The sequence below is a fragment of the Cyprinodon tularosa genome, unplaced genomic scaffold (assembly GCF_016077235.1).
Source record: "Cyprinodon tularosa strain WSP-4 unplaced genomic scaffold, ASM1607723v1 ctg395, whole genome shotgun sequence".
NCBI classification, from domain to species: domain Eukaryota; kingdom Metazoa; phylum Chordata; class Actinopteri; order Cyprinodontiformes; family Cyprinodontidae; genus Cyprinodon; species Cyprinodon tularosa.
This window is the reverse complement of record NW_024039113.1, coordinates 393849-419694: the sequence shown is the minus strand read 5'-3', so window position 1 is coordinate 419694 and position 25846 is coordinate 393849. Positions and strand designations below refer to the sequence as shown.

At 37.2% G+C, this 25846-nt stretch overlaps 1 protein-coding gene across 3 annotated transcripts in view; it reads right to left on the bottom strand.

The window, feature by feature from the left end:
* The window catches only part of dennd2b (DENN domain containing 2B), an 82308-nt gene that overhangs the window by 14560 nt on the left and 41902 nt on the right, over positions 1 to 25846 (bottom strand). For all 3 annotated transcript variants that reach the window (XM_038297731.1, XM_038297730.1, XM_038297732.1), the window contains exons 5-14: positions 17760 to 17881; positions 13296 to 13514; positions 12797 to 12893; positions 12561 to 12605; positions 12167 to 12351; positions 11564 to 11673; positions 11136 to 11205; positions 5901 to 5978; positions 5301 to 5441; positions 4995 to 5143 (exon numbers count right to left, since the gene is read on the bottom strand). In XM_038297731.1, coding sequence (XP_038153659.1) covers positions 4995 to 5143; positions 5301 to 5441; positions 5901 to 5978; positions 11136 to 11205; positions 11564 to 11673; positions 12167 to 12351; positions 12561 to 12605; positions 12797 to 12893; positions 13296 to 13514; positions 17760 to 17881 — 1216 coding nt within the window. The remainder of the gene's footprint in view (positions 1 to 4994; positions 5144 to 5300; positions 5442 to 5900; positions 5979 to 11135; positions 11206 to 11563; positions 11674 to 12166; positions 12352 to 12560; positions 12606 to 12796; positions 12894 to 13295; positions 13515 to 17759; positions 17882 to 25846) is intronic.

Here is a 25846-nt window from a genome sequence, read left to right as displayed (position 1 = left end):
ATTAAAGCAAATTATAACAAAAACTTGATGACAACAACAAATTCTAATTATTATTACTTGTAGGGGTTAATTAACCACAAAACAGGCTAAAATCAGAGGCATCAATTCAAATGGCCTAACACAGAGCCAATAGAAACCAGACCATCAAAGACCCCAGGATATGATAGGTACGTCATTGATTAGCATCAGACTTAGAATATAATCAGAAGGATGGACCTCCATGCTGCTTGAAATCATCAGCGCTCCATCTACAAACTGCTATAGTGTGAACCAACACAATTACCAAATACTCCTAGATAGGTGTTGAAAGTAAAAAAAAAATAGTGTGAAAGTCTAATTGCCTCCGGTCTTTATGGTTTCCATTAACCGGATGACTGGGAAGTGACACAGACATGGGAGTTAATTACTTTTTACACAAGTAGAAGGTTGGCTTTATAATATTAAATTACCCTTTGAAAACTGCACTTTATTTCTACTTTTTACATTAATGCAATGAGTTTGATAATATGAAAGATTTAACTGTGAAAAAAAAATCTATTTGTAATTGGACAATTAAATGCAATGTAAATCTTAATCTTAGATATACTAAAGCTTGACTGAAGTTAGGAAATGATTTGAAAAAAAAAAATAGAAGAAAACTGTTATATAACACAATTTAACACTAATATAACCTATGTTTTCCTAAAATATTGCAGGCCTCAATCTGCTTTTTCTCTGTTATGAAATATGAAAGAACTACAAAAACTTCACAAAAATCAGAATTAAAATGGCCCGACAACTAAAAACCTAAAAAAATGACCATAAATAGCAGAAAATACTGTCCTACCTTGTTTATGCCAGGATAACGTTATTTATAGAACAACAATGTGTCAGATTGGACCCCCTTTGTAGTGGGTCTATCTATCAAACTAAAATAAAACAACTCTACGCTCTGTCTACTGAATGAAGCTCCACCTTCTGGTGATACCCGTGTCTTAAACAACTCTTTGAAAAGCATAAACATTTCCTATGTTTACAATGTGTTTGTCAAATTAAATTGCACAAAGAAAGCGGTTACACTTCATCAACATGGATTTGACTTTGTTTCTGTACTGCAGAGTACACTCCACATAGTGTTTGTTACTAGCAGAGGGGGAGAAAGACCACAGCTGAATTCGCACAAACAGATCCACCAACATGAAGTTTATCCTCCATAACAAAAACGAATAAGTTCTAAAAAAAAAAAAAAAAAAAGATTGTAACAAAAATATATGCCAACACCACATCTGAAATACATATTTAGTTTGTCACTTTTAGCAAAACTCAGCCACAGGAGACAAGATTGTTTTCCTGGAGAAACCCAAGAAGCTTTTTGTACTCCTTTTTACTGCTCTTCTAAACCTCTCAGATTTCACCTAATTCTTCTCTTTATTTTTATGTTTGCAGAGAACCTCCAGGACTTACTGTAACAAGATAATATAACAAACACAAAGCCAGTGGCACAGGCCAGAGCACTTCCCTGCTTTGTGCCATGAGATCAACGCAGAGACACACATATGAGCTCCTAACTGTTCACAGTTCCAGCCTAAGGACACACAAGGCTGTTTGCCACAGAGCGAGAAAGAAAACTCACCAGGCATGTCAGTCAAGCTGAGAAATAACATTGACAGAGTTGATGATGTGTTTATCTGATTAGGCTTCAAACTTGTTATTACAGGTACCACATGGCGAATAGAAGCCTTTTAGCAGGGTAATATTACAAGACTTCACTTAACAGTTATTGCCTATGATGGTTTATTCTCTCCTGGTTCGCATGTTTATAGATAGACAACACTGCAGGAAAATAACATACCTAAAACTCTACGGCTGAGGTACATTGAGGACATATAATATATTAGAGGTGCAGAGGGAGAAACTCAGCTATCATCAGTGTCAGTATTTGTTAAATCAGTCCATGTGACAGCGCTAAAACCATCACGAAATATAAATAAGCATATCTTTACTCTTTACTTAGAAACACAAAGAAGTACTGCACAAACAACTACAGACAAAACAACAAAGATGATTTTAGTTTTAACTGACGTTTTGGTTATAAAGGAAGTTTCCAAATTAAGTATGTATGATTATGCTAAGCTGTGAGATATTATTTATACACATATGGATGTGTTTTACATAGCAAAACAAAATGTAAATGAATCCAAAGCTGCTTAAATGTGAAGTAGACCCAGTGATTAAGCAGCATATCAAACCAGTCTTAACACTTATTTCTTGAAATTGCAGTTTTCTGGGACACAAACTATCAGTTTTTATCATCTTGGGTGTTTGCTGATGGTTTTGCTTTTTTTGTGTGCAATTTTTCCTTTTCCTACATTGATCAATTCATTGTGTTCATGTGGTTTTGGATGATGCACAGCTCTCTAAAGGCCCATCACCCTGTTTCATCATAAATCAAACTTCATATTGGATTCTGGATTATTTTGATATTCAGATGAGTTAGTGGTTTGATTTTTTTAAATGCAAGCTACCAAGTCATTGGTAGGTGCTCTGGACAAACCCTTTGCCCTATGCTGTCAAAAAGACACAATAACATTTAATTTTTAGTCCAAAAACTTCAGCATTACTGGCCAGTCAGCACACATGGATATATTCTACACCTGATTATGCTTTGCTCAGCATATAGGGGTTAGATGAACATGAAAAATAGCAATAGAGTTGTTTAGTGCATAACTAACAATAACTAACAGATGATGTACATTTTTTTTTTCTTTTTGTCTCATGCTGTTTTCAAATAAGAGTGGCATGAGGACAAGACATTCAGCCACTGATGGTTTCAAGCTACATGTAGCCACAGCTGCCCTGGGACCCGTTGACAGTAGTGAGGCCGTACACAGGCACCAGTGGGCCCCCTGACTGCCATCAATATATGCGAGTGAAATGTGTTGCCCCAGGACAAAACAACTGAGACGGACAGAGCTTTAACTGGCAGCCCCCCAGTTGCAGGAAAATCTTCCACTGTCGCCAATAAAGGTCTTTAAAAATGGCTTTATATCCCTTGTCACATCCATTTGTAGCAGCAATTGCTCTTAATAGGCTATTAATCTTATCTTTCCTTATTGGCAATAAAGATTATTCTCCAAACAAGCAAAACTTCATAGCAGTGCTGCATTTATGCAGAGCATCACGCTGGGTGACTAACATTTCAGTGAAATTTAGTAGGTAAAATCCAAACCCTGCAGAAGCAATATGGTTGTATAGATAATTTTTTTTTTTTTTTTTTTTTTTTTTCTTTTGGCTCCGTGATCATAAATCAAGTAAAAAATCCTAAGTCCAAAATATAAGCTACATTACCCTAACAAAATTCAAACAGATTTTTAAAAATAAGGTTGTAAATGAAGGTCATCAGACATCTCATAATACTGAAGAATGGGTTGACTCTGCACAACGAATCTTTATAAAGTATCATGAGTGAAATTCATGATTCCCTCCCGGTGACTCCCAGATCCTATCACCTAAGTCTGTGTCCCTGGAGAAACTTCATCTTTGTTGCTCATTACCAGAGTACTCGCTCGTACGTTGGGAGTGAACGGGGCATCATAAGTCAAACGGCGACAGCTGAGCTACAGATCACAGAGGGCAGAGTCGTGCACACAGGAAGTACATTCCTTCCCCTCACAGTCACTGCCCCCACTGATGTTTGTTTAAACTGGGCCCTGATATGTGGAGAGATAACTTCTCTGCTCAAATCTCCACCCAAAGCTCTAAAAGTATCTCACTCTTTTCTGTAACAGGACAGAGTGGGACAGGGAGTCCTTGGGGACTCCTCACATCTTATCAGACCCCACCCTGAATCTACTTCGATGATGATGCCCAACTTCCCTGCTGGTATGAGAGCTGACTGAAAGACCGGACACAGAATCAGACATCAGAATCAAATGTGAACATCTAATAACACTGAACTAATAAGCTGAGATTATACAACCGTATAACAAATCAGAGTTCAAGATTAATAAGGCATTTAGTTTACATTCTTGGTGAAGAGATACATTCACTTGTGTCATCAGAGCCATGATAAAGTAACTATGACATAACAAATCATGACTACATTATCTATTTTCTGTACACTATGTAACACATAGGTACCATTGTGTCTAAATAAAAAAGTCAGATTAAATAAAAAACAACAACATGAATTCTGCAACTACCTTTTAATAACAAAAAATGTTTCGATTCTGAATATCAGTCCAGTATCTAGTATCAAAACAGCTGAACTGGTCACCATAAGAATGGAAGAGGGTATGACAAAACTGCTTCCTGTCTTGGTGTATTGAAATATTAATAATGCAATATAGGATTTTGTAGAAAATGTAATTCCCTCATGTCTCTGAAGTCTGTGGGTCACGTTTCATGTGCACCCTTTATGAATTCGGCAAAGAGTTTGGATCAAGTGAGTTGAACTCAGTGTTCTGCTGCATCAAGAGTGAGTTTATGGTCAAATTAAGTCATATTATATTTCAATAAATTGTATTACGTTTTTTATACAACATTTGTTTGTAGCATAAATATTCTTAAGCTTTCACATTTTCAGCAAATAAGCTCAATCCTTTAAACAGGATTCAAAGACCACAACCTCTGAAGAATTTAAGAATAGAAAAATTATGAGTGGGGCTCCTGTTTCTCTATAACAATCACAATTTCTTTGCTGTTTTAGACATTTGATATCTAATATTTTCTGTTAATCTATACAACAGATCATTTAAGTGGGTTAGAATATGGTTATGTGGTTCTTACAAGCTTCATCAGTAGCAGACCTCATCGTTATTTTAACTTGATTAGGGAATAAAATCTCTTCTTATGAATAAGGGGATAACCTATCTGGCACACACAGGGAACAGAAGTGAAATAAGTGGGGATGGAACAATAAAATGAAAACAAATCCCCCATCTATTTTCTATAGCAGAGATTGTTGCTAATAATTCAGATATGTCAAAATCAGTTTGAAAATGGGGGAAACTCACCTGAGCTTATCAGCCACAAAGATGACTCTGCGCTCCAAGAGCAGCGACGCAAAGACGCGTATCACCTGTCGCACACTGAGGCACCTGAACAGGCTATCAAAGTCAACATGCTCCAATCTAGAGTCATTGGGTCGCCTTAGCTCTATGACCTACAAGACATGACACACACATTAAAGCTTAAAACATATATCCTTATGTTTCTTAACCACCTTTAAAAAGTCGAGAAAAGTACATGTGATGAAAATCTGTGCTATTTAGATTAAATGAAATGAAGCGACGGTCTCCAGCTTTGGCAGAAGCACTGACCTCATTTCCTGCACCAGGCAGGAAGGTCTTTACTTTTATAATCTTCCCTGGAGCAGGAAAGGGGGACTCCATCAGACTCCTCATGAAGGGATAAACCAGTGCTGCCGAGATTCCCCTGCGCCTTTCCACCTCATCCAGGATCTGAAAGGAGCAGTAAGAGGACAGCTTGCTTCAAACAGACTGAACCATCAACACTCACTAACTTATAAATCTGCATCAATATCTGCTATTTGGAACTTTGCAGTCATTTTATCTTTATGAAAACTCAATTGAAGGCTGAATACTACAGCTAAAAAAATTCAAGCATTAGAATTCATAATGACTGCATATATATTTATTCAATTTTTAGAACTTCCTTTTTTTTTTTTATAAAGTCACAAGAAAAACTAGAATAATCAAAAAATGAGTGCTGTGAAACTTAAGTGAAGGAAACAATTGTTCTGGGAAATTCAAAAAATGAAGTCAAGTCTGCAGAGATACAACTGAAAGTCATTTCCATCAGCTGTCAGGCAGTTAAACACAGCTGCCGCACACACACACATCTAGGTGGATGTGGATCAGATTAAGTGTGGGAGTGTGTACATGCAAGACTGAACCCACCGTGGAGAACAAGTCAAAACAGCCCAGCCGGCTGATGACACAGTACACCTCTGGAAGACGAGCTCCTTTCCCAGTTGGCTGGAATAACGAGAGAACATGGATCAGACGTAAGGAGATACATCTGCAGATGTTCCTAAAACCGGCTATAAATACACTCACTGAGGCCTTTCAGCTGTATAACATAACACATTCATCAAGTTAGAGGATTTATTGGAGTTTTATTGTAAGAAAAAAAAAAAACAGCTGAGTCAATAATATTCAGGAATGCTGTGATTTTCACAAATTGACTATTGTATTAGAACAGCTAATTAATCAGAGCCGGACAGGCTGGTATTGAGTTTTATTTATACAAATAAAAAGATTCAATCAAAGTACTCTTGGTATGTATATAATACACAAATGACTGAAAGCCATTTGATTGCCAGAAATCAACAGATACTCCATAAACATTGACTGAAAAGGACTGTTTCATGATGGGAATGGTTCTTGGAAGATGGATGGTTATACTATCAATGTATCAAAATTCCTATTTTTTTTCATGCTGGAAAATAAAATCAGCCTCTCCATAAAGCCTGTCAACAGAATGACGCATGAAGTGCTCTAAAATCTCCTGGTAGACAGCTGCGTTCACTTTGGAGCTGATAAAACACATGGAGGAACAACAGTAGATACAGTTTTCCAAGTCATCTCTGACTGGAAACTTCCCACTGGACTGCAAGCTATTTAGTCTTTGTGGAAGATTGTTTTCAGCATTAATCGATAGTTTTATCTAAAATCAGGTCCTGTTCTCTTTGAGCCCAGGTGAGACGTTTTAGAAGTCGTCTCTGGTTGGTGTGGTGGTGTAACACATCTGTAGACCATGTCCTAAAAAACACATGTGTGTATTGGCTCTTATAGCACTGCCTCCTGCTGTAGTTACCATTTCCAGAACTTCCACCAAACTCTTGAAAGGATGTTGGACAATTTCCCTCAAGGCTGTGATTTCTCTATTTAACAATGAGACTTCTCCTAAGTGTAGGTGTATTGGCTAGCTAATTGTAATTTCGGTAATTTTTACCATAACTTTTTAGGACAAAATTAAGATTTATGTCTTAAAGAATCCTCCTTTTAAATTGGTCTTATGTAATATAAAATTTTGGCTTTAAAGTTTATTTTCAACAAACTAAATATAAATTTTCCTTTAGCTATGAGCTATAATTATTTTAAACACCAGACATTTGTACATCATTGTTTGCAGAGGTGGGTAGTTACTAGTTACATTTACTCAGTTACATTGACTTGAGTAACTTTATGCAAAATATTTACTTTTAAAAGTAGTTTTTTAGTAAAAATATGATGAAGTATCACTACTCATGGTAATATGGGTATTCTATGCAGGACTTTCCACTTTAACCAGGAGGTTGTGGGTTAAGCTCCGACTCCTGCTTTCAATGTCATGTCCTTGGGCAAAACACTTCACCATTATTGTCCACTGATGATGGTCAGAGGGCATCAGTGTACGGCAGCCTTGCTTCTGTCAGTGAGCCCCAGGGTAGCTGTGGCTATAATGTAGCTTACCACCATCAGTGTTTGGTCGCGTCTCCTAAATTAAAAAAGCGCTATAAAAGTAAAAGCCATTTATCATTTATTCTTGGGTGAGTAAAATGCCTGGCTGCTCCATCTATTAATATGAACCATTGAGAGACACACTTTCTTCTTATTTGTGCTCAAGGCTTTCAGTTAAATGCTATTTTCCATCTGCTAAGTCTGTCATGTTATTTGGAGATTGAGTAAAAATCCAGTAAACTGAGAGTTAACATATTCTAACATATTATAACTATTGATTTTTTTTTTAAGTTTATAAGTGAAGAAGTCTACTTTGAATAGTTTTCATTTTACCTACATTTTTTATTGTATGTTATGTAGGGTGACCATATTTTCATTTGGGAACACCAGGACACCTTGGAGTGGGGGGGATTGTTGATTGAAAGAACAAATGTCTCATCATCGGGATTTGCTCCGTGATCACAGGAAATGTTACTTGGCACAGAACAGTGGTGAAAATTGGAAGTTCAGTTTAAAATAATACAACTCTGTGAATAGTTCCGTCTGAAATGAATGAAAATAGTTGTTTTAATGGTTATTGAGTCAGATATGTGGCGGTAGTGTTTGATTAATCTAAAGGTTTTTATCCGTTACTGTGTAAATGAGTTTGGCTGTAATTTAAGGACAGATTCTAATAGATCTGCAGAGTGGGAACTATAAATCTGATAGGAGTTTAATTTTGTTATTGTTGTTTTGCACAATATGCTTAACTAAGTATTTTTTGTTGTTGAATATTAGAGATTTTGCAGATATATTTTTATACATTGTTTAGATTTACTAATGTATTTCTAACCCTTTTATAGTATAGAAAATTCCTTTATTGTCCCACAATGAGCAAATTTACAGCAGCAGAAAGATTATTTAAAATAGTCACACAAATGAGGACCTTAGAAAAATGTATAAGAATAACATAATAGGGGAGAGTTAAAATATAAAAAATAAAATTCTGTAAAGTGATTTAACAATATAAAACTGGAGAATAAATAACCAATATGCAGCTATGGACATTTTTACAATAATGGATATTTGAAAATAGCAGCAACATCAGAGATGTGCAAAATGACAGCAGCAGGTTATTTAACTGACTAAGGTTTCTATCATTACATTTGATTTTATTTGTTCCTGCTCCCGGTGGTTGGAACCTTTATTCCACTCTGGATTCTTGTGAGTGTAGTCTTTGTTCACTTTAACTTTTTTAAAAATAAATAAATAAACAAACAGTTTTGAAAACCTCGGTTTTCATTCTTTTCCTGCTTTGTGTGTCAACTTTCACGGTTGCTAAGCAACAGAGCATACGCCGGTAAAACCCGCCGAAGGGTAGACTTGTTCGAATTTACAGACAAAACTCTTCTGGCCTCCTTATTTTCAAGGACTTCGAAGGATCCAGTCTAGGTAGACCGCGTCCTTGGAGGATGCAGCCCATGTTTTCGAACAGAGCCTCTGATTAAGAACAGGGCTGCCCGCACTGACGCGGCTCAGGGATTACGTCACACGGAGCGTCGTGCGCAGTGAAATCAGGACATTTCCTTACTTTCTAAAAAAAACCCGGGACGCCCGGGACAGGACGTGAAATACGGATATGTCCCGGGAAATACGGACGTTTGGTCACCCTAATGTTATGTTTTTTATGATCTTATTATTTGAAATACCAGAATTTGCATATCAACATTTTTGGTTACATTTTACATCATTTTGTAAAATAATAAATCAGTTGTTATGATTATGGGTACTAAGTAGATCAATTACTCAGTACTTGAGTAGCCTTTTAGAAAATACTTTTTTACTCTAACTTGAGTAATTTATTTAAAGGCTCCTTTTTAATTTTATTTGAGTATAAAAATGAGGAAGTAGTGCAACTCTTTAATCCATTACAATTTCTGGGTTCACTGCCCGCCTCTAAATTTCACTTGCTAAATCAAGTTATAAAAGCAAAAAATTACATTTTCGCTTAGATACTTAGGAAAGTTTTCTTTTCCCTGACATACTCTAAAAGAGTAAGACTGTTAATCTTAAGCCAAAATGTTTTAAACCTTCACAGGATTTAATTTTTTTTCCAACCAAGTTGTCCAGAAAATATGACAAAAATTCAGCTTACTTTAAATCAAGTTATTATAGAGTGGACTTAAGAAAGTGCCGCTGCCTTCAGTCAGCGCCTCCTTGTTTGTTGGTGACCGTCACATTTTAAAACACCACAGTCTACTGCTGGAGAATTTTTCTGTCTCTTAACTAAGATAATGAGATCATTATGGTTCTTTAGGCTCCTCTGTGGCCCCAGTAAGGACAAAATATAACCACAAAGTAAAAAATTCAGCTTTATTGAGTGTAATCTGTGTATATTAAACAAAAAGCCATTATGTACAGGGTCATAGGAATAGCAAGGGTAACGCATAGTGATAAGATAACACAGGGATGTCTTTAATTTAATCTGAGAAAGTCTTTCATGTGGTTACCTCCCTCCTAAACACAGGTTTATCTACTCCTGATCATATCCGCTGTCCCCTGCATTCTCCCAAACCATTATATGGCTTAAAACAACAGAGCCTCTCAGTCAGAAAGACACAAATGAATACAGGCACTCAAAAAGCGCCAATCCACTTGTCCATATTAGGTATACAATTTTCCTCTCTTGTTTCTCCTCTGCTTTTCCAAACGGATGATTAAATCAACTGTGTAGGGCTTGATTGAAGTCCTTAGGAATGCTCGGTTACTGCCAACTGCTGGACGGATGGCGGAGAGGAAGCAAAGTTACTGAAAGAGACCAGCTCCCTACTTTCTGCCTTCTTTTAAACCTGCTTCTGTCTCAGCAAATCTTAGACCAAGTGTGTGTTACTGAGGAGGGTTTTATTTTTCACACGTACATATTAGAATTTCAGACGTTCGGGGTAAAGGATCACAACTAAACATGCAGCAGATGTAAAAGGATGCACAAAAAAACAAGAAATGGCAAACAGAATCATCTGTACTGTCACAACATCCCACACAGCTTTGTTCTCTGCCCACAGGCCAAATGAGAGGCTCAGCAAAACACTTCAAAGAGCTCTGCAGCCTCATTACGGGGAGGAAATTCTCCAGAATGACAAAGTTTGGATTTTTCCTGGTTTTTCTTTGTCCTCCCCTCTCCTGAGAAAGCCTTGTTAAACTAAATGGGTCAATTTTCACTTAGCCTGTTATGCTTTTATTACATATTACATGCAGATTTTAACCATAAGCGTTTCAAATGATGTGTAATTTTTTGGTCAAATTACATGTAGGGAGACAGATTTATAAATGTAATTATGTTTTTATTACTGTTTGTGATGAGCTGAAATAACCTTCGTCTTTAAAACGGGGTATGGTTTGTTTTTCTCCTGGTAACTGGATTAGTGGTTTTCCTGCACTGAAACAAATTCTGATCAGCTGCTAAAACAAATGGTCTCTTATGAACCCCCCCCCCCCGCCCCTCTGATCTCAGTCTTTTTAATCTGTTAAGCTTTGCATGTTTTTCATGATTTACTTCCTGTTACCACAGCGGAGAATCAGGCAAGCGCATGAACATCCCTTCAGGAAAAAAAAACATCACGTGTTCAAAGAAAAAGGCCTGTCACAACAAATATGACTAAATAGGGTGTGGGCTGGGTGATGGACAGTCAAAGGGGAGATGGAACTTCTTACCAGGAGGCGCCTGCAGTACCCGAACCGCCTGCTGCCATCCTCCCCAGTAAGCATGAAGGAGAAGGTTTCACTGCAGCACAAAACAACAGAATCAAGAGGAAGACATCACAGAAGAGAGTTAGTCTGTCTCCATGTCACCAACCACATGTTAGTTATGAATGCATGATTTTCTATTTCTTCAATATTTCATCCACACAGTCCTTTGTAATCACAATCAAGGAAATCCTGTTACTGTGATTATGCAATTTGATTTACTGTGGAGCAATAGAAACTAAAGTGAACTTTTGATCAGAACTAACCCAAACAGTCTGCATAAATGGAAAAAAGAAAAAAAAAATGGCGGTATAAAAAAATAAAATACTAACTCCATGTAAAGCTAAAGCTATCAGCAGGTGCCATGGTGATTCGTTCATTCCCCTCAGGTTTACCTGCTGTACTCAGAGACGGGATTCCAGTCTTTTGCATCTGGGAAACAGAACTGAGGAATAGCTTTCAGTCTTTGCTCCGCCTCCCTCATCTGCTTGGTTAGCCTCTCCAACTGCAAAACAACACAACAACAACTTCAGTGTTGACGAAATTACTAGATGATATTACATAAAAGACCAGAATAAAATGCTTCATAAAAGCCTCTAGCCCATCAACGTTTCAGTGTGTCTACCAAAGCTTTCTGCAGAGCCAAACGACTGTAAAGTTTATTTTCAAACAACTAAAAACTCTTGTGAACTCCAGTTATTTTTAACTCTCAGCAGAGTCTGGGGCTCTAGGCTATAAACCCTTAGAGATTTGAACTCAACAGAAGGGAGAGTCACATGAAAAAAAACAACAGAACATTTATTTATTTGGCTATTAATATGACAGTGAGAGGCAGAGAAAGTATAAAAAACTTTACATAATCCAGAGCTTATAGCATCATAAGAATGATGGAAATAATATTTTATTAGCCACTGATTTTAAAACCAATTGTTTATACCAGGTGCCATGTTTGCCTCAAAGGACCAGCTGCAGGTTTCAGATAAAGCTCAGACTTTTACCTTTGGGAACTGATAGGTGACCTCTGGTGTGTAGGAGTTCTTGCCGGGTTTCTTTTTTAGAGAAACAACAACAAAGTACTCGAAGAGCTCCCTCTCCTGCCACTCGATAAGCTGCAGCTCTAGTGTTCGGTAGCTTGGAGCTCGTCGTAGAATGGACTGCAGCTTCAATAACCTCTGCGTGTGAGCTGAGAAGGGAAGAGGTTTTACATGAAATTAACACCATAGGAAGAACTTAAAGATATTAGGTAATAATGGGCTTAATTATGTGGGTCGCCAAAAGCACTTTCTTTCAACCTTCTTATTGAACTTGGATGAAGGACACAACTTTGACGCTCTGGGGAAAGCTGAGAGGGAAAGATTTATGCCTCACCTATCAAATAAAATCACTGCTCACCTTTGAACCTGTCATCCGAGTCACTTTCACTCTCACTGTTGTCATCTGGAAAAAAAAAAAAAAGTTTAATAGAAAAGGTTATTTTCTCTATGGGCCGGGGGATGTTCAGATATGTGTTTATGTCATGAGAAAAGCATACAGAGAGGGAGAGAGAGGGCTCTCTGTGGGCGGAGGAGACATAAATATTTACCCACTTATCTGGCCTTGGGATAAAAGGGAATAAGGAGCAGCCTTACCTCTGAGAGATGCTGTCTCAAGATTGGACATGGACAACTTCTTTAGCCTCTTCTTCCCTCGTTTAGTGCAGTAAATGGAGTTTATCCTCTGGACCAGCTGTAAACAGAAAACGGAGGAAATTCTCTGTGAGGAACTTGGAGTTCATTCTGTTTGTCTTTTGATCCTAAGTATAGAGGAAGCAGGCATGTTCCTTGCCAAAAGTAATAGTCTTAAGTGCACTGCATGTATTTCAAGCGTTGCAGATTATTAAAAAGAAATACTTTAGGGAAAGCTCTTTAAAATGCACCTCAAGGGCTGATTTTCCATGCAAAACGTCTTGCTGGATCAAAGTCTGTTCTCATTAAACCTCTGTTCCATAGTAAGGAATACTAAATGATCCAGAACTGCCAAGATTCTGGCTTGGTTACGACAGAAAACTGATCAGGTTCGTGAGATTTCCAATCCAGTGACAAAGGCTTCTGCAGGATTTAGTGTGGTATCTAGCATAGCAGTGTGTACCTTGGGGATCCTCCAGTGCCTGCGAGAGGGAAGGGAATCACTGGTGCCACAGACGCTGTCATCCAGCAAGCCACAGGGGGACGATGACATGCCGACATGCTGGGGGATGAGAAGCATTTCATCGTGGCTGTAGCGTTTGGACAACTGGGACATGCGGTGGCTCTTCCTGTCACTTGGACCAGGGAGGCGGAGAGACTGACTGCTGGGTTTGGAGGGAAGCTGGACATAGAAAAGAGAAAAGACGCTGTCCAAAACATTTCAAACCGATGAAGTTTTACTATTAGATTCTATTAGGAGAAAATATTCAAAAATGATGTCCATAAGTTCTCCAGCCTCAGCTTTCAACTTTATCTTTTTTTTGCCAGAGACTGGAAAAGGTCTGAAAAGGGTAAAAATCTGTCCTTTTCACATTCTTTTAATTCTAAATGATAATTATGATTAATAATGATTCATCAACTATTGAAAAAGTCAACTTCAACTAATTAAGCAATCAAATAATCTTTAAGTGGGGAGTATAGCCTCTAAAAATTGCCAAGAGAAAACAACCGAGAGCATTAATTTTGTTCAAAACTCCACAAAATATAAATCAAATTTGCATTTGAGGTGAAAAAAACCTTCTTTCTCACTAAATATACTCAGTTTAAACTTAATCTTGTTAAAATAAATGTAGCTGCAGCCTTGTTGAAAATAAAAAATATAACAAATTCCCAGGTACATCTTAATAAACTAGAAAATGTAATATCTATTGTGTTCCTCCACTCTTGTCGAATCTGTTTGGGGTTTTTTGTGGTTATTTTTTCACTTCTTCAGACTGTTTAAAAACTAAGGGAACACCTGGATGTATATTAGTCATTGCTCTAAAGATTAATGAGCTCTTTGAACTGCTAACCTCCTCCCACTTAAATGATAAATAAAGGACACACATAACAAAGACACCTAAATGTGGCTATTTTCATGCCCCAGGTTACTTCCTGATGGACTAAACTGCTGACATGTTCCTTTGTTTGTCCTATTTGTTGATACATATGGGGCCTTTTATAAGATGGTGGTGCGTTTAAACAACACCCAACATTATAGCACCTAAAGAGCATTTTTTTTTAAACACGCTCACTTGAAAAGGAAAGAGTTTTCACTTGAATCTGACTATGACTCTCAGACAGGCAGTAAACCTTGCACTGGAAACAAAGAAAGAAATCCTCATATTTAACTTAAGAAAAATGAAACTAGTGAAACAGTTTAATTTTTTCAAATGAAACAGATGTTTGTTAGTAATATAACATAATATGATATGTTTAAAAAAGCACTAAATAACGTTTCAAACTCATCTAAGGTTCAAGTTTGGAAGATAAAATGAAAATATTGTACGTGTTCAGGGTGACAGAGAAACAGGACTGCAGCTTTGTGCTTTTATAACGTTTGAAGTGATAAAAACAGAGCAAAAGCAAAAGGAGACTTACTCTAGATGTGAATTAGTACAAGTGAATTAGTGCAAACAAGGAAAAAAAAAGAATAACTCTATAATGCATTCCCAATTTAAGTTTTAGATTACATGTTCCTTTAGGCTGTATGACATTTGTGTATATAAAAATAATAATTCAATTTCATATCAAATTGGTACCAGTTAATAACTTTAAAAATGTTAACCACATTATTTAAACTTAAATTATTCATAAAACCATCAACATTTATGTCTCATTCAAAATAATTTCCCTTGCTATTGTTGAAACTATATTTGAAGTGCTATAATCAAGCTCAAATAACACCTGGCTCACACACTATAGTCAGCCATCATTTTCACCAATAGATTTCTTTCCTCTCTCTTTTTTATTCTTGTACAAAGCCTGTGGATCTGTAGGAATAGACTTTGTTGCTACTAAATCCATAATCAGGTTGACCTAATCAACAAAGATTCACTTTTGAAAGTGGCCTTCTTGAGCACTGACGAGTTCTTCTATTAATTCAATTCAGTTGAAGTTCAAAAATACTTTATTAATCCCAAATGGAAATTAAACCTAACAGTAGGTCATTGGCAGTTACAGCAGTATTTAATCTATGCTTTTCATGTGAAAGCCAAGATTAAAATTCATTTCAAGGCGTTTTAATTATATAGCACCAATCTATGGCTGTCATATCAAGCAATCAAACTAAACAAACATGTTTAATTCAGTCAAGCTAATTCAGTTCAGCTCAATCCACTTCATTGCAATGGTGATACACTTCTTTTATATTTAATTCTATTCCCAGTAATTATGCAGTCAAATTCAGCTGCCTGTAAAATGCAGACTAGTGAAAAGGTTAGCTAAGAAAGCCCAGAGGATTGCAATGGGATACTGACTTTATAGCAATCCCTCAGTGGAAAGAGTGTAGCAGTAGAGAGGAACAATTTCCTTTGGCAGAAAAAAAAAAAATCCAGAAAAAAACAGGTTGAGTATAAGATTTAACCTAATTTCAGGTGTAGAAGGGTGGCCATGGAGCTAGGTGTTTGAGTGCAAGATAGGCTGCTCATTGGTTCAAAACTAAGACAAAGAAATAGAACTTTATCTATCTCACACTGGAGAAAGTAACTCTTTGCATTTAACGCATCCCCTTGGGTAGTTGCGTAGATGTGCATTCTCATGTGCTCATGAAACGAAATCAGCCTCAGCCCTAGCACTGTTCCAAATCATAAGAACACAAGACAGAGTACAGACAAATTCCCCGGCTGTTGTTCTCACCCCTCCCTCTTTACCGAGCATGCATCAGAGCAGACTCCATTCTCAAGATCAATAGCTTTCACAGCATGTACTAGGGTTGTCAAAAGTATCGAAACTCAAAAAAGTATCGATACTGAAATGTTGTATCCGGATACAATACTCGTTTTTAAAAGTATCGATACAGTGCCGTCACCAGTGGCACCTAAGCAGTCATTCATCTAAAGTGCCGAATAGAGGACAATGCACTTTCAGAACAGTGTGTGATTGAATAATTCTGTGCTCTTTTCAGTTTCAGACTTTTTTTTTGTAAGAGGTGCAGCTGCTGAGAATTATTTTTGTTTCTTAACTGGTTTGGCTAGTGTCATTGTTATGTGTGCAAAGCAAAGATAAGGAAGGAACACTTAATTTGAATTTTATAAGTTTTTTATCAAGCTTGCTTAATATTATGCACAGCATACAACCTTTATTGTGTTTATTTATTGTATTTTATTTATTAATGAAAATATTTCTGTAGACTTTTGGAGTCTTTGTTTTTATCCTTGTGGTATCGAAAATGGTATCGAGTATCAAATATTTTCCTTAGTATCGGTATCGAGTTGAAAAGTTTAGTATCGTGACAACCCTAGCATGCACTGTGGCAACAAGTGGAGCTCCAAGGCTAAACGCAGCCAGGACTAACATTAGCCCGTCTGCAGCAGCCCTTTCTCGGCATAGCCGCGTGTGAAGTACCGCTGGCTCTGAATTTTTCTTTATTTGGCAAAACATTGGGCTGCTTAGTGGCGCAGTGGGTAGCACTGTCTTTCTGCATGGAGTTTGCATGTTCTCCCTGTGCATACGTGGGTTCTCTACGGGTACTCCGGCTTCCTCCCACAGTCCAACAACATGACTGTTACGTAGTTGGCTTCTCTAAATTCTCCTTAGGCGTGAGTGTGTGCGTGAATGGTTGTTTGTCCTGTTAGTCTCTGTGTTGCTCCGCGATGGACTGGCAACTTGTCCAGGTGTAGCCCACCTCTCCCCTTTAGAAGCTGGAGATAGACACCAGCACCCCTAGCAACCCCACTTGGAATAAGCATGACGGAAAATGGATGGATGGCAAAACATTCATTTGATTTGTGTTTATCTGACTGTGTTAATCATGAGTACACTTCTCCATTCTTCCCTGTGTTCTTGTCAAGAACATACTTAGCGAGAACACAAGAACACATGTATCAGAACACTGCTCCTTAAGGGATGGGTTAAAAGCAAGGGGCCAATGTCCCCACATTGTGACTACCGAGGGATATTTCCTTCCTTATGAAAAAAAATGTATATTTATTTAAACAGTTTTGTCCCTGATGATTATTACTTGTTTTGTTTATTTATCTGTCTTTATTTTGGAAAAAGTGAGTCAATCTGCCAGGACTTTAAATGACAAAGAAGTTAAAAAATGGCAACTAAAATAAAGAGATTCCTACAATGATATGCTTATATAGAGAATGTTTAACAATGAAGTTGTAAACGAGGATAGTCAAAAATGTTATTGATCTTGTTATAACAAATCACATTTAATACCATCAAAAAGTTGAGTTGAGAGTAGTGAAATGATTGAAAAAACTTCAGTCTGGCAATATTTTTATGTCATGTCACTAATGGGTAGTGGTTTTTCTCTATAGAATGTCCACCACTCTTCACCTGTTCTAGATATTGCGTTTTAGTCCAAAGGCCATAATTTGGTGTCATTTAGCAAATTAATATCTGTCCAACAGCTTATGTTGACAACGGTGGGACTTACCTGAGGCGGAGAGTTAAGCTTCCTGTCCATAGTGGCCCAAGATCGGCTGCTCTCTGAGAGACCAGGCTTCCTATTCAAACTCCTCCGCTTCAGGTCAACATCCTCGTATGGATTCTCCTTCTCTGTGTGAACAAAGAAAACATATGGGGTCAGCAAAAAAAGGGTAGCTTTTGCAATGGGGTCAGAGTGGGGTCAGTATATAAAATATACTGCATATCAGGGGTCAGAGCGAGTTATAAAGATGTCTAGGACATAACAGGGTCCTCCCTTTGGACAATCTAAGATGAGTCATGGAAGGTAGGTAAAAGTTTCATTCTCAGCTCTTTCACATGAACTCCAGGTTTTAAAACATTTACTGTTGGCAGCAGGTCTTGCAGACCCCCATGGCCCTGCTCTAACACATGGACATGATGCGCCTGGTGAGTCAGAGTCCAGGCATGCAACATGTCTGCACAGGAGGATCTTCTCCTTAGAGATTTCAGTAGCAGAAGTGTTAAAAGACATTTCAAAGAATAACTTTTATCTGCTGTTCAATACATACTTTGGAAACACTTAAAGACATGTAAACTATAAAGTGACTAGTGGCTGATTAATCTAGTATATAATATCAGATTTCTTCTAAACAGATATTTAGAAAGCCTTTAATAATTACATATTTTGAATTAAAGTATTTTTAACAATAACAGTAGATCTATGTCAATAACTTCAGAGTTGATTTAATTTCTAAATAATGTTTGGCTTTGCAAACAAAAACACGTCATTATTTCATTTGAGGTGTGCTAATTTTGACCACATTTAGAAAAAATGTTTCCAATTATAAATACATTTATGAAAATGTCTATCTATGTCTACAAAAAACACCGCCTTAGGGCTGGGCTTTAATATAGTGACACAATGCTGGTGGTAGTGTTGTAGTCAAGACCACACCAACAGTGACCAAGAAGTACCAAGACATGACCTTTAGATGCCGAGACAATGACCATGACCTTATAGGGCTCTCTGTAATCCATGGCATAAATTAGGTCCAGAAAAATGTGTTAACGGTCTTTTATATGTCATGTGAGCTGAGGTTTGGCATCTTAAAACAAGTGAGCTCTGAGTTTTGATTCCTGATTGAAGAATAACATCAGCTTTAAATTTCATACTTAAAACTGTCAAAAGAGGAAAATAAAATGCTTTTCAAAGAAGCTCCAAAATGGCACCAACAGCTACTAAATCCAAACAAGCAGGGCTAAGTGGACATCTATGAAATATTCTTTGCAAAGTTGAGTCAATATAAATAGTTTAAATCTTCCATTATTTTTATAATGTGTTCTTTTTGTTGACATTTGTTGAAGTTTAATATTCCTTTTTTCACACATGAGATGAAAAAAAAAATAGGTGTGCAACACAAGATTTTGCTTTAAATCCAGATTTTCGATCTTGTGGATAAATGAATAAGGAATTAGGTCTGGAAACGAGCTTCTTCCGCCTGTTTTCATCTTTACTTACTTACAAAAAAAATACGAACCATATATTAGATAGTAAATACCAAAAACCAACATCAAAATTGCATTTGAACACCCACTCATATTCAAATTTCTAATGGAAAACTGGAAAAATTGTATGATACCGTAGTTGCCGAGTTGGCGAGTACTACATTGTTAAGTGTTCTCTCCTGTTGTGTTTGTAGCTTGCACAATGCTGTGACATATACATGCAATTTCGACTTGTGGAGTTTTATAAATGGCCATTAATCCTGATTTTATCAGATAGTCAATACATTTGATGCATCCTCTTCCAGAAGCAGACAAGCTAGGAAGTCTTTGATTGTCTTGCCCAAGCAGCAGGTCAGGAAATGCACCTGAACACAATAGACTGATAACTTCCACTTTTCAAGTGGAAATAATCATCTTCACCATACCTCATGAAGGCATTAAATTACATGCAGTAAAACTTCCTCATTTCATGGGAATAAGTCCAAATTTTTCAGAACAAATAAATGATTGATGTTTTATAAAGACTTAAATACATGTAATACCGATATCATATGATACCGCTATCAAATTTTCAGTCATATGATACCATATGATTGAACTAAATTTGTTAAAGCTTTACCTATATCTTATTTTCGAATTGCATTCAAGGAAAGGCGTATTCCAATAAGTGTGATTATTCATATTATGATATTTAAAATGGTACCAGCACAGATGTGGCTACTGTTCTATGGAAGACCACCAGACAATAAATTATGCTGGAAAAAGGAAACGAAACAGCATTACAGAGCACCCAGCAGCTTTCACTGATGTCACCTGGCAGAGGTCCAACATTAATAAAGAGAGAACTTGTGTAAAGCTGCAGTCCGCTTCTATTCAGATGTGCTCTGAGAATCTTTTTTTTTTTTTTTTTTTTTGGCAGGGCCTGAAAAAAAAACCTTTAAGAATGAGAAGAAACCACAGTGAAGAACAAAAAACAGACCCAGATGGGCTAAAAAAGCACGAAGGGAACTTTTATATGAAAGAAAGTTAGCGCTATCTGTAAGTGAAGTTTGAAAAAACAAGTATCTTTCTGAACATATTGGTGGAAAACTCGATGAACTTCAACAATGAGGGAGTGTTTTTAAAAACATCTGGGGTTGAAGAGACAGACAGTTTCGTTCACTTATCTACTCTTTGGTTAATTATTTATCCGCCACTCAAAGACAGACAGTGTGAGCTGCCAAAGGCTCCTGTTTGCATCATGTTGGATCTCACAGTAAATAAGCTGAGTGGAGTAATATTCTGTGCATCGTTAACGCCGAGAAGGAGAAAAAGTTGGCCTAGTCTGGCCCCATGTTGCGCTACAGCTCCAATAAACTGGAGCAATACTGTAAGGAGAGCCTGCTGGGAAAATGACATGTCTGTATAGCTACTTATGTGCAGCAGGGTACTAATCTACTCCTATGATTACAAACATCTCTCTGACACGCTCCCAGACATACAGTACCATGTAGGCAGTGGACACACCTCTGCTGCACGCTGTGATGGTACATATCTCTCTACACAATGGGCTCTGTGGGCAGGGCGAGGCTCAGAGCAAACTATACCAACAATGTCAGCATCAGCTTACACCATGAAGGACATAAAGAGGGGAGCTAAGTTACAGTTGCTCTGTTGGAAAGGGTGGAATTGTGGGTTTGAAGAACAATATCTGGCTTTGAAGGAACACATGTAAACACTGTGAACTTTGAGAAAAACAACGTGAAAAGGATTTAGATGAGAATGTGCCGTAGAAAGTCTGTCTGATTTGGTTATTATAAAGTATGATAGGCAACATGGTATATAACCAAGAAGTATAAGGGGAAGTGATAGGTGGTTTTTCAGAAGGTCTATAATTCAAAATCTAAAAAGTGTATCAGCTTTTTGAAGGATGCAAATCTTTAAGCATAAATTAAAGTGGGACGGTATACAAAAATCACTTCTAAATATTACCCGTCGGAGTAATGGTACTTTTTTCACATACCTCGACTTTCTGGGGCATATCCGCCCCAACCCCACACCAACCTTTTCAGTAGGGTCTGGCAATTAATTGCATTTGTATTTTCATAGCAATTTGATAAAATGCCATTTTTAAATTGCAGAGGCACTCAATTCTGGTCACTTTAGATTTAACAAAAGAAGAGAATAGAGTCGCAGCTAGAGTGCAGATCCATGCATGTCAGTAGCAGAAGGCAATTTTCCAAACAGAAATAGCAAAAGTCCTGTTGATTTTGGACAAGCTTGCTTTTAAGGTCGTGAAAACAATGAAATTCTGTAGTGAAACATCTGAAAGCTTGTGGTTAAGCAGAGGAATATCTCAAAAAGGTTTTAACGGCAATATTGTTTTTTTCTTTCTTTTTTTTTTTTTTTTTAATACAGCCCTAGTTGACAGCTTGCAGCCTATCTGTTGACAAAAAACAAAAACTTTGCTTTTTGGCTCAAAATGCCATACATTTGTTTGGCTGATGAGTCAAGAAAAGCAGAGGAAAATGAACACTGCTGTGATGTTTACCTTGCTGCAAAAACATTTTAACAAACTGTAGCATATGTGAATGGTTACAACAGCACTCTGAACAGTCCTTTGCATACATGCACACGGAGGAGACATATTTTCACATAAGATCAAGGGCGGTGCTAGCCATTTGGGGGTCCTACAGACAAATGAACAATAATAAAGTATTTATTATTTAAATGCATATACTTTTACACAAGATAACTGTGTTGTACCTCTCATGGCATAAAATTAACAAAGGAGCAAGATTTTAGGAGGGAGTAAAATGAGGAAAAAAATAGAGTAAAATAACTAAAATGCAACACTGGAGGTATAATACAGATCTAGGACTCATCCCATTAAGCGCTGTAAGAATATCTTACTGGACAGGATGAGCATTATCTGTGGACCCTGTGTAATTATTAAACAACCCCTCTAGGACTAATTTTTATGTGGGACATTCACAAGAGACAATTGAAGCCTGAGATTTATATATATATATATATATTTAGCATAAATGTACAGCCTTCCCCCTGAGATGATGTTAATGGGCTGCAAAGTGATTCCTACCATAGAATGCAATGCATGATGTGATCCACAGTTTGCATCTATTGCTCCTCCTCTCCATCTTTTTAATTTTGAACGTTAATTATATATGATCATTTCTCATGTATTTTTACTTATTCAAAGAAGGTTAGCGGTTAATCAATCGTGAATAAGTGCATGCGAAACTGTGCTTTGCTGTGTTTATTTTTGCTGCTTTTGTCTACGACAGTAAAAATAATTCCAAACATTCTTTTTGTTTCTCTCCCTCTTTCTCAGCACGTCAAGGAGATGTAGACAGGAAGTGAGACAAAGTGGAGATGTCTGTACAGCAGCATGTCTTAATCCTGCTTTAAAAAAGATTTATGCTTTTAAAAGAAGTTGCATTAATGTGCATTCCATGTTTACTTTTAAAAACCTTGCCTTTAGGGCTGACAAACATTTCTGTTGTCAAGCTGTTTTCAATTATCAACTCATGACTCTGTTAAAGCATTACCTGTTGTGCAGCTACTTTTCCTACTTAATTACATACTGCTCTCATGGAGGGGGGCACCATTAGAGACACTAAAAAGAGGTCCATCTTTTTCTTTTTTGAATATTTAGGTTTTTTTGTTATTTCTTTAATTAAATGTTGATATTTATTATGCCTGTTGGTTAACAATGGTATGGGCAGATTTTAAAATTACATAACAATCCAGAAGAAGCAAAGAGTCTGCACATAGTCATTTACTGATAAACACAACGGGATCCGCTCTGCTTTTCATCAGCTTACTTCTTGCATTAACGATCTACTCTGCTCTAGATTGCAATAAGGTTCAGGGGGGCAAGCTGCAAAAATAGAGCAGCTGCCTATTTAACAGAAGCAGCCGGTTTGTGTGGGACGCTTTAGAAACTCGCCGCGGTGCACCCGGTGGAACCACTCTAACTGAATATAATTGATGCAATCAGCTGTGACAACCCAGCGGAGGCGCATACATGCCGCCTCCACATCCAGAGCTTATTAACATCAAAAGACAGAGTAATCGCTTTTTCATGTCCTGATGCATCTTATATTTTCCTAGTAAAAAAAAAAAAAAAGAATTTTGGGGTGTAATTTCTTATTTTTCTATGCTCACGTCTAGAAATTTAAATCTTTGTCCCTTTTTTCTTTTACAAAGCCTTCTAACTTTGGTCTATTTCAAGGAGAGAATCTACAAGCAACAATTTTAATGATTCCCATAGATTCAAAAATACATTAAGCTCTAGACTATACTTTGATATAAAACATTTCTATGAGCTTTAACTACATATTTAGAAACACAGCTCTGCTGGAAGGTTAACATCCCCACCAGAGTATAGTCTCTTTGTGTATTTTAGCTATATTTATAATATTTATAACTGTTTCCCCCTACATGGCCCTAAATCATGCATTTAATTCATCCTTAAATGCCATCCTTTAACAATACCACCAATAGCTCTCCTGTCAATGGATTCTCACTCCCAAGCTCTGCAGCCCCTCCAGAAATGTAAGGATCTCTTACCTATTCTGATAAATGTTCTCATTGCCTAACATGCCATTTTAGGTGGAAAACCCTGTCTTGTCCTGTTTTGTATGTTCAAATGATGGAGTGAAAAGTGCTCTGCAAGTTTTACAAACTTTGGCTATTGTTTTATAATCTTACACTGCTTCAAACTTCATAGTGTTATTGTTGACCTATGTTCACTAGATTCATATTTTTAATTAATATTAACAAAAATGCTCTTTGAAAGTGAAGCTGTATTTATACTAACATTAATATGCACTAATCTAATTAATTACCTATTAGATCACTTCTAAACCAAGCCAGTTTTTTATTTTATTTTAGTGGTATCAGAATAAAGGGGCATGCACTTAAATGAAACCTTTTTAATTCAAATACAAAAACTTGAGGTTGGATTTATCTTCCACTCGACAATCATGCACTGCTTTGTGTAGGTCATTTAATTCTAGCAAATTACAAAACCCATTAAAACATGTTGAACCGTGAAGAAGGTTACACAATTTGAAGCGGTTCAAAGGGTATGAAGGCTTTTACAGCATGCTGTAAATCTTACCTCAAATAGTTTTAAAATTAAGGGTTTGTTACTTTATGTAAAGGTGTTAAGGTTGAATCATCCACGACAGAGTCTCCCGCATTTGTTTACAAGCATAAAAACAGACATTAGTGTAAAGTCACTGCTGCACAGATTCATGATTCATGACACACCTAAGCACACATCATTCATCATTTCTCTATTCATCAGCTAGACCGGTTAACGACAATTAAGAAGCACTTTAAGATAACAATCTGCCATATGCTCATAATAACATAAAAGAATGACACGCCATAGGTAAACATAACACAGGAAACATCAAGCACAGCTGCAAGACCTGGAAATGCTAGGAGATGATGAAAGAAAGTGGAGTTGTCCTGGTGGAGTTCACAGCATTTTTTAGGTCAACTGTAGACACACAAAGAGGCGTGGATAGGTTTCTATGGCTTGATCACAGTTCCATATATAAACTTTTCAACATATATAGAGAAAAAACAACCTTAAACAGAGGGGGCAGACTCAGGTTCAAGCTCTCAAAAACCTACAACGCAGCGATATAGATGATTCCTTCCCAATTTTATCTCAACCCCCGTCGCTATGCAGGGCAACAAAACATCTCACCTGGTCAGCCAGACCAACAATGCCCCTAACGACCCCCCTTCTAGAGGCATAGGCCAGTATTTCATAATGCAGGCAAAAAAAGAACCCAAACAACCCCCATTGCTAATGGTTGGACCCGTTCATCTGCTTCAATTGGCACGTTTTCTAAGCCAAAGCAAGGTTTTGGGCTACTATATAAAGCTTTGAACTCAATGCTAATTCTGGCATATTGAATAGAAAAACATCCTGTATGGGAAGCGAAATGTCTTCAAACTTGAAAACAAATTCCAATGGATTGTTTATTAACCGTTTTTGGAATATCTATGACCAAGATGACTGAGAATCTTCACCGGCACACATAGACTTGGATTGTTTTTTCTTTACCCACCAACACTCTAACCCAACGGAAGATTCCATCAGTTAATGGGCAGAAGTTGTGTTCTTTAGATTTCAGGAGGAGAATGGAGAACAAACCAGATGAAATAATAGGTCATTCAGACTCTCCACATACAACAAACCCATCTTAGACTTTTATAATCATAATCAGATATCTACTGTCACCCCTCGTTCACCCCCCTCGTTCACACAGACTATTCATTCATGCACCCTGCTTTCTCTCACTAATGGAAGCCTTTCTAGTCAGTGTGTTAATTCCTACAAACTTTATTGTAATGCAGCCTGACTTGCAGCTCCCCTCCATGGTCTGTCAGATATACAGATCAAATATATTTGTGAAACATGATGAGCAAAATGCGTCAATTTCTAAAAACCAAATGAGCCAGACAGGATTTCAGACACAAGGAGACTGAAGCAGATCCTATAAATTTTAAAATAAGAGGCGACGCACAGACGGGTCCTACACACATTGAATCAGAACTGCTGCACGGCAACTTGAGACAACAACC